This window comes from Lontra canadensis, unplaced genomic scaffold (genome assembly GCF_010015895.1).
Source record: "Lontra canadensis isolate GAN:19392208 unplaced genomic scaffold, GSC_riverotter_1.0 scaffold66, whole genome shotgun sequence".
In the NCBI taxonomy this organism is placed as follows: Eukaryota; Metazoa; Chordata; class Mammalia; order Carnivora; family Mustelidae; genus Lontra; species Lontra canadensis.
Genome location: NW_022631060.1, coordinates 9,803,335 through 9,815,569, shown reverse-complemented (window position 1 = coordinate 9,815,569; position 12,235 = coordinate 9,803,335). Strand labels below are relative to the sequence as shown.

At 55.7% G+C, this 12,235-nt stretch overlaps 1 protein-coding gene across 2 annotated transcripts in view; it reads left to right on the top strand.

Moving 5' to 3' along the window:
• KCNQ1 (potassium voltage-gated channel subfamily Q member 1) overlaps window positions 1-12,235 on the top strand; it is a 305,399-nt gene that overhangs the window by 224,765 nt on the left and 68,399 nt on the right. For both annotated transcript variants that reach the window (XM_032879756.1, XM_032879758.1), the window contains exon 12: window positions 8,023-8,098. In XM_032879756.1, coding sequence (XP_032735647.1) covers window positions 8,023-8,098 — 76 coding nt within the window. The remainder of the gene's footprint in view (window positions 1-8,022; window positions 8,099-12,235) is intronic.

Genomic DNA, 12,235 nt, shown 5'->3' with positions numbered 1-12,235 from the left:
GGCCCCTGTGTTGGGGCCGAACTCCAGCTGGCCCCGCCCCCGAGCCAATGTCACTTGCAGATCAGAGGGGTCACCCAGCATTGGGGCGGAGCCTGCCGCTGGTGGGTCCTCCCTCAGGCTCTGCCCATCCCCACCCAGGCTGCCCACACCTGGGCATAGGCAAGGCTAGGGTCCCCTCAGGTCCCCAAGGTCCCCCAGAGCTGTCACACCCCCATCCTCTCCCTACTGTGTTGTCAGCACCATGGAGGAGCAGACATGGCCCCCTCACCCGGTCCCACGGTCCCCAGGCCCAACACCCCCAGCCTGCTGGCCTTCCCTCCACCCCAGAGGCTTTCCAGCCTGATCGTTTGGTTTGGGGCTGAGCATGGGCCCTGCATCCTGTCGGGACTGGAAGATGCTTGGGGAGGAGGAAGAAGGAGGGATGGAAGCTCTATGTGTGTCTGAGCCTCTGTCTTCATGAGGCCCCACGCCCGAATGACCCTAAGAAGACGCATATCCTTCCCCAGTGCCTCCTGGAAGATGCCTCAGCCTTATCCCTGCAGTACCCCAGCCTCCTGGTGCAATGAAGCCTCCTGTGGCCCTGAGACCCACCCTTTTTGCAGCTGGAGCCACCTGTGGGCCTGGCTGGTGGCAAGCCCGACAGTCCGGGTACAGCCAAGAGAGCTTCAGAGTCCCATCGCCCTCGTCTGGGTGTCCCCTCCTGCCCATGGGTGCCACGCCTTCTCTGCTGAGGCTGGGAGAACCACCTGGACTTTAGAGGGCCCCTTACCCCGCCGGAGCCCCACGGTGGCACAAGGGGTCCCTGCCCGGCGACGAGGTGCCCACCTCCAGGGGTTTCCTGGCTGTCCCCAGTGGCCGGGGTGGGGGTGTCCGGTGTGGGTGTCAGCAGTGCGTTCCCCCGTAGTGCTGCATGTTAGTGCACTGCAGGAATACAGCTCCGTGGGCGTCTCTGTGCGCTGCCGTTGGACGTTTGTCACTCTGGGTTTTACTTCCCGTGAGTAAAGTTGCCGTAAATGTTCCGAGGCCTCCTTTTGGTGGCCGTGTGCACTGACTTCTCTGGGGTGTGTATCTGGAAGGACAGGTGCCGGGCCAGGACACGGACCCGTCCATGGTTACCGCCGGGCAGCTCTCGGCGTGGCCGACCCCGCCCATGCTCCCACCAGAAGAAGGACTTGACATGGTCAGTCCTCATTCCGGCCATGACAGCGGGCGAGCGCGAGAACTGCATTGTGGTGTGGACCAGCGTTTCCCCAAGGGGCAGTGGTGCGGAGCGCCGGTTCATGGGCGTGTGGCCATCCCTGGTCCGTGAGGGGCCTGTTCAAATATTTGGTCTATTTTTTTTTAAATCATGTGGTCTTTTCCTTATTGGTTTGTAGGAATTCTAGATATATTCTGGATACAAGTCCTTTCCCCAAAAACGTCCTTCCCTAGCCTGTAGAGTGTCTGTTCATTCTCTCGATGATGTCTTTCGATGGAAGGACGCTCTTTTACTGTAAGGAAACCCCGTCTGTCAACCATTTCTCTCTTACAGTTAGGGCTTCTTGTGTTTCGTTAAATCGTGGCCTTTCCCGAGGTTCTGCTCTCCAGGCTTGATTGCCTCTGCCTTCCTGTAGGTCTCTGCCCTCGCTGGAATCATTCTGTAACTGCTTGCAGCAGGGACCCAGAGCTCATGGTTTTCCATATGGATGTCCGATTTGTCCCAGGGCTGTTTGTTGAAAAGAACATTCTTTCCCCAGTGGACTGAAACCAGGTGACCACACAATGCATTTTCACCTTCGGATGTTCCGTTCTTTTCCATGGACGCATGCATCAGTCTAATCTAGTGGCCCACTATTAAGAGGGCGACCCAAGACCGCCTGCAGCGATACCCAGTGTCCGTCCCCGACGCTTCACGGTGAGCCTTGCGCTCGGCGGTGTACCTCCTCCGACTTTGTTCTTCAGAATCACCTTGTCTGCGCTCAGCCCTTCACTTCTCCACAGAATCCGCTTGAAATATGCCCCCCAAGAAATACTAAACAAGAAAAGCCTTCAAAGACTGATTGGAGCCACGGTGAAGCCCTACCTCAAAATTAGCACCTTGCCCATATGAAGCCTTCCAACTCATAAACATCATATCCTGAGTTGATTTAGGGCTTCTTTCCTTTCTTTCATGAAGGTTTGGAGCTTTTCTGTGTAGAGACTTTGCTCATCTCCAGGAGGTTTATTCGCAGGCATTTTATGATTTCGGACGCTGCTGTTATTGGTATCTTTTTGTTTTATTTCCTAATGGTTACCAGCTTGTAGAAATACCGGTAATTACTGAAACTGATGTTCTTGCTAAATTCATGGATCAACCAAAGTGTTTATCTGAAGGTTCTGAAGATTTTAATATCTGTGATGACGTCATTTGCAAGTAAGAATGGTTTTATTTTTACCCTGTCCCGTGAGTCTGTCTCTGTTTTCTTTCCAGTCCCTTGTCACATGGGCTGAGAGTTTCAAGACAGCGTCCGATAGGAAGGGCGGCCGCGGGGCGCCTGCAGGGCTCAGTGGGTGAAGCGTCTGCCTTCGGCTCAGGTCATGATCCCGGAGTCCTGGGATCAAGTCCCGCATCGGGCTCCCTGCTCAGTGAGGAGTCTGCTTCCCGCTAACCCTCCCATGTCTCGTGCTCGCTCTCTCTCTCTCTCTCTCTCAAATAAATAAATATTTAAAAAAAAAAAGGGTGACCACAGACAACTCTGCCTTGCTCCGTCTCTCAGAAGGGAGACCCCCTAATATTTCACCATTGAGTGTGACGTCCGCTCCACCGGGCTTTGTCTTGTTTTGTGTTTGTGTGTGTTTTCTACGTAATAGAGTTCTCTTCTGTTCCTGCTCTCCTTAGAGTCATGTTTCTAATTAGGAAAAGCTCTTGAGTCTTATCAAATGTTTCTATGCATCTTTTGAATTGATTATATGTTTTTCCTTATTGTGTGGACTTTCTTCTGTGATTATAGAAAAGGTATAATTTATTCTTTTTTTTTAAGATTTTATTTATTTATTTGACAGAGATCACAAGTAGGCAGAGAGGCAGAGAGAGAGGAGGAAGCAGGCTCCCTGTGGAGCAGAGAGCCCGATGCGGGGCTTGATCCCAGGACCCCGGGATCATGACCTGAGCCAAAGGCAGAGGCTTTAACCCACTGAGCCACCCAGGCGCCCCACAAGTATAATTTATTCTTAATTTATTCTGTGGCCAATTATGGATGTTTATTCTCAGATGCTGACGCAGCCTTGGGTAACTGAATTAAACGTCATCGGTCACGTGTCTTTGGAGACAACACTGGGTTTAGTTTGCTGTATGGGCAGGATACTGGCCTCTATGTTGGCAAGAGAGATCAGCCAGTGCTTTTTCTGTCTTGAAACATACCGTCCGGTTTTGATATAAAGGCTCTGCTGCTTCATAAAAATTCTCCATAATATTTCTATAAAATGGTGTTAGTTCTCCCTTAAATGGTTAGAAGAATCACCTAGACTTAAGGTTTTGTTAGTTTGCTTTATGCAAAAATCGTTAAAATTCCTAATTTAATTTATGTGATTAATATTGGAAAATTTAGGTTTTATTTCTTCTAGTGTCTGTTTTTATATATTATGTTTAAGGCATTGATATATTTTAACCAAACTGTCAAAATTACTCTTGTACGTAATGTCCTCTGAATAGAGTTTGTAACTCCTGAGATCTGTAAAGATGTTCTATTTTTTTTTTTTAGGTTATTTATTTATTTGACAGAGAGATCACAAGTAGGCAGAGAGGCAGGCAGAGAGAGAGGGAAGCAGGCTCCCTCCCGAGCAGAGAGCCCGATGCGGGGCTCGATCCCAGGACCCTGGGATCATGACCTGAGCCGAAGGCGGAGGCCTTAACCGACCGAGCCACCCAGGCGCCCCAAGATGTTCTATTTCTGATGCCTGACACTGGTGACTTCCCGTCACCGAGGGTGACGTACGCAGTCACTCTTGCCAGAAGTTTGTCAATTTCATTAGTTTCTTCAGAGAATCGCGATTTGGCTTTGGTGATGTTTTTAACGTAATCTTCACTTTTTATTTCGTTGGGTTAAACTGTGTTTTATCTCTTTCTACCTACTTTCTTGGAGTTTAATTTTTTTTTTAAATAACTTCTTGAAAGAGAGTTTGGCCTCCCTCTCCTCTGATGTATACAGTCAAGGTCACAGGTTTTCTCCAAAGCCTTGCTCCCCTTCATGGCGCGTCGGCCACTGATTGACCCAGGACATGGGACCTTTTTACCAATTTAAAATACTTTCTGGTTCTTAGCAGATTTCTTCTTGGACCTCGGGCCATTTAGATTAATTTCTAAAATGCTTAAGGACTTTCTGGTTATCTTTTTCTTACTGATTTTAGTTAAATTTCCCCTCAGTCAGAGAACGTACATATGTGATTGAATTTCTTTGAAGTCCGTGGGACCTCGCTCCTTAAGCCCTGCGCACAGTCCGTTCGTGTCAACGCTCCGTGTCACTTGGGAAGCTCACATGCGCTTTGGCCACCGGGCGCGGCGTCCTGTCAGTGTCGATTAGGTCAAGTCTCTGCTCATGTCGCCCAGACTCGTCTCTGCCGGTGGTTTGCCGCGTCTTCTGTCAGTGGCTGGCGGGGGGGACCCAAATCTCCGTCCCTGGTCATTCACGTTCTCTTCCACATCTTCTGCTGCTGCTTTCCTTTGTGTATTTGCGGTTATGTTTTCTGGCACATACAGACTTAGAATTAGTATCTTTGTCCCAGAGTGACAGCTTTTTAAAGGATGAAACAGCCACCTTTGTCCCTGGTTCTACCCACAGTTCACTTCGTATGCTCTGCTTTACCTCCCCGCGCTCCCCTGGGCTCTATCCTTCCCTGTCCTTTTGCTGTCGACCTCTCTACATCTTCACGTCTGTACGAAGATTTCTGTACAGAATTATGAGCAACATCAAGGTGCCTTTTGAACCGGTCTGGCTGCGTCTGTCTGTGCACTGGAATGCTTGTCCCCTTGGGGCGCGCACACTCCACGGCCTTACGCTCGTCCTTCTTTCTTACCTCCTTCCCTGCTTCTTCTGGATCAATCGAATATTGATTCTATTTCATTTTGGTTCTGTTGCCCTGTTGCATTGACGTACTCTCGTCATCCCACCCGTGGCTGACTGGTTAGGGCCGGCCTGGGTCGGCCTGGATCGGCCCATCTGCCATGGCCCCGGTGGCCCGTGGCGCTCGCAGCCGCGCGGCGCCCTCCGTGCCCTCTGCCTCTCGTGCGGTCTTTCGTCGTGCGCTTGCGTTTCGCGCGCACAGACACGGGGACGCATGCGGGTTTCAGGTGCATGGATCAGACCGAGATCGTTCCCCAGAGCCCACCATTGCTGAAAATTATGAAATGTCCCTCTTTGTCTCTAGTAATGTTTAAACCTCATGAAGCGCTACCGTTTCAGTCAATACAAATTGAAAGGTTCTCATAAATCTGTCATTTTATGCGTTCTTAACCCCTCCCCGTACCCCACGCTTCCCCCGGGGATCACTTTTCCCAGCCTGTCCCCTGAACGTGCCTTCCAGTGCGGCTCTCCCAGCCGTGAATTATCTTGCTTTTGGTTTCAGCTTCCTTTCTCCTTTTTACTGTGGCAAAATGTACATAACATAAAATACAGCATCTTAACCGTGTTTGTGCCCAGCTCAGGGGCCCTAACCACACTCACGTGCTATGTGGCCGTCCCCAGCCTCTGTCTCCAGAACCGTTTCATCTTGGGAAACTGAAAGTCTGGCCCCATGAGACCCTAACTCCCCCTCCACCTCCCCGGCCCCGGCTGCCACCATCCTGCTGTCTGTCCCTCTGAATCCGACTCTTCTAGGGACCTCATCTGAGGAGAATCGTACAGGATTTACTTACTTTCCTTCTTCATTTTTAGGGTCTATTAGATGGGTCTAGGACGCTAGGTTGGTCATGATTTTCCTTGAGGAGTTTACAGATGGCACCTGGCGTGGCGTCTGGGGGGCTCAGTTGGTGAAGCCTCTGCCTTGGGCTCAGGTCATGATCTCAGAGTCCTGGGATCGAGCCCCAGGTTGGGTTCTCCATCAGCAGACAGCCTGCTTCTCCCTCTTCCTTTGTCCTTCCCCCTGCTCGTGCTTTCTCTCTCTCATTCTCTATCTCAAAAAAAGTAAATAAAATCTTAAAAAAAAAAAAAGGACGTCACCCAGCTTTTACCCTTTCTGTTGAAAAGCCAGTCATCAGGATAATGCGTCATTGTCCCCAACCCCTCCTTCACTACTTCTGTGACATTCCCTGTGACTTTGGTCTCGGCCGCATTACTCTGAGAAGCCCGGGGAGCTAAAGTCCTATTGGCGTCTGCGCTCTGATGTCTTCCATCATTTTTGGGCCGTTCTCAGCCTCTGAGTCTCCCTCTTGCCTCCTCCCCTTCTGGGATTTCACGTGTCTTGGAATCCTGTCTCCCGCATCTTACACATTTTCTGTATGTTTAATTCTATCTTGTCTCCCTGCCCCTACCCGGAAATTCCCTTGCAGATCTCCTCTGCTATCAAATTTGCCACGTTCTTAATTTCTGTTATTGTCCTTTCTGTTCTAGAATTTCCGGTTTATTATTTTTAAGGTTTTATTTCTCGGGTGAAACACTCCATCTATCTTCTTGAACAAATTAATCAGGGTTTTTTAAGTCTTTATCTCAAAGCTCGGAAGCAAACCACAGCCGTCTGTTTGCTCGCGAGCCTGCGGGCCCGCCTTTGGGGCGGCTCATCTGGGTGGTCTCCTCTCCTCCACATTGTTCCTCCAGCAGCCCCGCTCAGACACGTCTGCATGACAGCGGCATTTTGAGAGACGACAGTGGGAGCTCTGAGGGCTCTTGAGACCGTGGCTCATACACATGGTCCACGTCCGCCGTGGTGGGAACAGACCCCACCTCTTGCTCAGGGAAACTGCAAAGGACCTGCCTTCCTCTTTGATCCACAGCAGGCTGCCCTCGGGCCGTAACTTTTTCATTCCTCTCAGCACAAAATTCGCTCACCTCAAAGTCTCATCCAGTTAATGACAGCGTCACGCTCTATGCCCAACATCTTAGGATCCACCATTTTTTTCCCCCAGCCTCTGCCCAATGCCCAGTCTCCAAGCCAGCACCATGCGCTTGAAGACTCTGATACGACAGGACCCCTGGCCGGGTCCTAATTTCTCTACCTGTAATCCATTGCTGCCTAGGAAGCCACACCTAAATGTCGTGGGTCAAGACCACAGCTCGTTTTCTTGGTCACGATTCTGTGGGTCCGTAATTTGCTGTCGGCTCCATGGGGAGGTCGCTCTGCTGGCTTTGTGTGTGCGTTTGTGCGGTCCTCTGGGGCGGGCTGGTCAGAGGTGGCTTCACTCACGTGTCTGTTGCCTGACACTGGCTCTCGACTGGGCCACCTCTGTTCTCCTCCGAGCCACCTCTCCAGCCACCCAGCTCAGGCTGGATCATGCGGCCACATTCCAAGAGCACATCAGTTATACATGGTGTGACTTCCCAGCATTCTTTTTCCAGAGCAAGTGTCAAGGTCAGCCCAAATTCAAGTAGTGGGAAAACCAACTCTCTCTCCTGACAGAGGAGCTCCAAGCTTCTGGGCCACTGAATCCGCCACACCTCAAGATCTGTTTCTGTGGTCTCTTTTTGCCCTTGCTTTTCCGTCTTCTCAGTGTAAAAATACATAAAGGCTCCATGATACTATGGCCCTAGAGATCATTTTGGTTTTCCTGCGGCATGTGCAAGCCACAGGACAGCGCACTCTTCCTGGCAGAGGCCTGGTCATGTGCAGTCTCAGCAGCCAAAGCCCCACCCCTTCCATGTGCGTGTGTTTCCTTCTAGACTTTTTCTACACACGTTATCAGTCATGTTTCCTGTTTTGATGTTTCTAGAAGGATCTTTATTTCTAGAAGGATCTAGGTTTCTAGAAGGCACTTGAGAGGGGAGACACTTGGGAAGGCGCCAAGTGTCTGAGGTGCTGGGCACAGGATGAGGGCCGTAGGGGCCACTCACACCTCTCTTCCCTCCTCCCCCGCAGGCTGCGGGAACACCACCGGGCCACCATCAAGGTCATTCGGCGCATGCAGTACTTTGTAGCCAAGAAGAAATTCCAGGTGAGTCCTACATTGAGCCCTCCCGCCCTGGGCCAGCCCAGAAACTCCTCTCCCACTCGCGGCAAAGGCTACAAGGCCTCCGTACCCTGCCACACCCTAGACCTGACCCTTCCCTCACCAAATACCCCGGAACAACTTTGTTTTCGTCTGTAAGACAGCGCACCCCTGAAAGGACCCTGCGCCGAGGTCCAGCCTAGAGCTGGATGCACACAGAGCCTCGGGGACTCACCCTTCTCTCCCCGAACTGACCGGCAGATGACGCAGGAGTGACAGAGGTGCTGAGTCTGTCCCACATCACCTGGGCGGGAAGTAGGGTCTCCTCGTCCCCAGAGCCCTGTCCCCGGGAGTCAGTGCTTTTGGCCCTGTTCTTCCCCCACCCCCAGTGGGAGTCAGAACAGAAGGGTAGCCTGGCACCCCGGGGGGGGCCCCTTTCCAGGAGAAGGAAGGGCTCCTCTGTTGGGGCCGGAGCTGGAGGGGCACCCTTGCCCATCCCCTTCCCTCCAGGGCCAGGTTTGCGGCAGCCACCCCTCGGAGCCCCTGGAGCCAAAGGGCCCCAGAGAAAGCCAGCTGGTAGCAGGCTCAGCTCCTTCCTTCGGCTGTGGGGACAGTCCTTGGTCTGAGGAGGTCCCTGGCTCAGCCTTCACTCTGAGAGCATGTGGACTGCAGAAACGGGGACCCTCAGGTGTGCCCATTCTCCTTCCAGAACACCTGGCCACTGTGCTCACCCACCCCCAACGAGTGTCACATGCAGCCCCAGGGCTCTGCAGCTGGCTGGTCTCGGGCAGCCCACGCACACCGTCCCTCGGTGGCACCCTGCTGCCTGTCTGCCTGGCACTCCCGGGCAGGGAGGCTGCTCACCGCCAAACTGGGACAAGTCACACAAAGGGTCCCACTAGGGTCTGGGACTTCTCGTTGCCCAAACACACGAGGCATCGTAAATGCCATTCTTGGCTGGCAGCCAGAGGTCTGCCTGGCAAGATCCTGGGAAAGACATGATGGCCCCAGAGGTGGAGAGTATCTGAAGCCTGTGGCCCTGCCTTCCCTCCCACAGAGGGGAAGCGTGGGAGGCAGGGAGCCGAAGGGCGCTGGAGGAGGAGGGGCCCACCTCCCAGCAGCAGCAGCACCTCTGGGTGGGAAGGGGCACGGACCCCCTGCAGGGGACTGCTCTGGGCAGCACGGGGGAGGTCCTGGGAAGGGCCGGGATATAGCCCCCTCACTGGCCAGCAGCCTGGTGGTGATAACGAAGACCCCAGACATCAAACGGGTAGAGTAGGGGCGTCAGTGAAGAATCTTCTAGAATGGGGATGGCCCCCACCTGAGAAGCCAGGCTGCTGAGTCTCCCAAGCAGGGCCCTACAAGACGGGGCAGCGGGGAGGCTGTACAGGGTGGGCAGTGGGCTTGCTGGGTTTAGGGGCCCCCAGCACAGCAGGCAGAAACTTGAGGCTCTGACTGCCCAGTTCAAGTGTCATGTGGGCAGCTTCCGGCTCGGGACAGAGTTTGTCCTTGGTAGACGGGTGCCCACTGCAGTGAGAGCTGACTTGGGGAGCACCCCATCCCCAAAAGGCAGGCAAGAAACTGCCTGTGGGTATCAGCAGGGGCCCCGTACTTCCTTCTAGGCTGGGGCCCCCTTCCCTGCTGCAGGACACAGGTCAGGGCCCTGCGAGTGGCCCCCAGAAGAAGGCCGGGCCAACCTACCTTCCCTGCTTTCTGCCCCACGTCTGTGCCCGGGACCTTTGGGGCCCCCAAACAAAGCTGGTGGGGCCCTTTGAATGGAGATGCTCCTGAGAGCCTCCCTGTGTGTCCCAGTGGGGCACCGAGGCTCTCGAACAAGGCGGGGGACCGGGGCGGCCTCAGCCTCACCAGCTGGGCCGTGTTGCCAGTGGCGAAGTTCCACAGGGAGGAGGGACCCCCAGGGGAGCGGCCTGGAGGGAGTGCCTGGCTGTGAGGAGGTCTGCGGGCCCAGCTGTCAGGGAGGCCTTCCCTTCCCCCACAACAGCCTGTTGGTCTGTCTGCCTGCACCCCGACCCCGCCCCCCAGCCCCAGGCGTGGCGGGTGGCCCCCCGCCTGCCTCGCTGCGGCCGATAAGTGCCCGGGGGGCCGCCCCTGTGTCTGGCCAGAGGAGCCAGAGGCTCTTAGCCCTTCGAGTTTGCCTTGAACTCCCGTGTCCACCGTCGGTCAGTCTGGACAGCGCTGCATTATCTCGGCTCATCTCAGGCTCCTGCTGCTGCCGTCAGAGGAAATGAGCTCTGGAGGGAAAGTTGAGATGGTTTCTCCGGCGGGGCCCCAGGCCACCCCTGACAGAGGCCTCCAAGAGTGCGGACCAGACCCTGGGGGCCTAGCAGCTCCAAGATAAGTCTCAGGGCGCCTGGGGCCCCGCCGGGAGGCACGGACCCTTCTGTGGTCTGGGCTCTGAGCGCAGGGAGGTGGGGCTCACACGCCCCCCCCGCCCCAGAGCCGTGTCCGGCAGCCCCCCGTCCTGCAGACCCGTGCAGGCACATGCTCCTACTCTCCCTCTCTCTCTCGCACACACTCTCACGCCTTCCCAGAGGCACACGCGTGCACACACAAGGTCCCGACGCACTCGGGTGCCCACGTCCACCTGCGCACCACGGTCTATGCTCTCCAGCCTCTCTGGGAGCCCATCCCAGGGGTGTGCTCCCTCCTCCCCAGGCCAGGCCCACTCCCCCCAGAGCTCTGAACGCAGCCCATGTCCCAGCCCAGACCTCACTGGCCTAAGCATGCCCCCCGGAGCCCTGGGGCCCACAGGAGGCTGACCGTCATGACCCAGGACTACCTCCCACGTGCACACGGAGAAGGAGCTCAGACTCTTCCAGAAGGAAGACCTAGGTCTGGGTGCGTTATCACCAGCCCGTACCTAAATGTTGCTGCTACGACGGTCATTCAGCTGACCGTGCGGGGAGCCAGAGGCCCGTCCCCGAGTCCTCTCCCATGTCCGCCCCGTGGTCTCGCGACAGGCCTTGGATATCGCCCACAAGGTGGTTCTGGAGCCCAGCACGGACCCCGAGGGAGACGAGTCTTCCCGTATGGGGTACAGCTGTGCTTTGGGGACAATTGGGTCCAATCCCACCCTCCCCCACCAATCTCAGGGTCTTCGTTTGGGGTCCACAGAGGGACTGTGTGTTGCCTGTGAGGGCCAAGGGCCTGGACTTTGGGGCCTAGCCTCTGGGAGGAAGGAGGCATCTGCCGTGGAACTCCCAGAGTCCAGAACCCTAGCAGGGGAGCTGCCAGGACTCCGAGTTGCCCACGTGGCGGGCAGAGCCCCTAGGCCCATCAGAAACAGTCCAGGATCTGAAGAAGGTGACCCCGGGGTACCCCGTGTTTCTGGGAAAACAGGGCCAGTTGTGCCGTCAGACTAGGGGAGCCCCAGTCTTGGGGGACGGGGCCACCGCAAGGAGGAGTAGGCTCTGCTGGGCAGGGAGGACATGTCCCCAGGGGACCCCACGGCAGACGCCCAGCCCGGACAGTCAGTGGGTCTATGAACCTCGTTCCTCGTGGTCTCTGCCCTGGCCTCCTCCACCACGCTGTCTGGCTTGCCTCCCCGGCAAGAGGCAATGACCCCAGGCTCGTTGCTAACGCGGACTCCAGCGCTGCTGAGCCCCACTCGGGGCCCCACCCGCCCAGGCGACCCGTGGCCCCTTGGATAGAGGGGTCGCCTTCCCACACAGCTCTGGCTGACTTGCATGGGCGCAGGGCCTCTGGGCCAGGAAAATCCTGCTCCACTGGCCTGCTGCGACCTGGGGGAGACCCTCGGCCCGCGGGCTCCTGGGAACGGGGCCGTAAACGTGGCTTGAGGTTCTATGATGTCGTGAGAAGCCACGTGCTCGGTGGTGGTTTCTGGCGGTTTCACCTGAGCCCCATGTGCATTTATGGGCTCTGAGGTGGCACCAAGCCCAGGGGCCTTGGGGTCACTGCCCAGCCCTGCGTGGCCCCAGGCCCACCATGGGAGCACCCCCTCGGAGCCACACAGGCTGCCCCGTCGCAGAGAGCGAGCACAACAGGCCGCAGCTGTCACCCGAGGCCTCTTCTGCTGGCCTCTCCCCCGCCCTGAGAATGGTGCGTGGGTCAGGGCTCAGCGTGGGGCCCTGAAGACCATGGCTGCGCAGAGCCCGGCCCCTC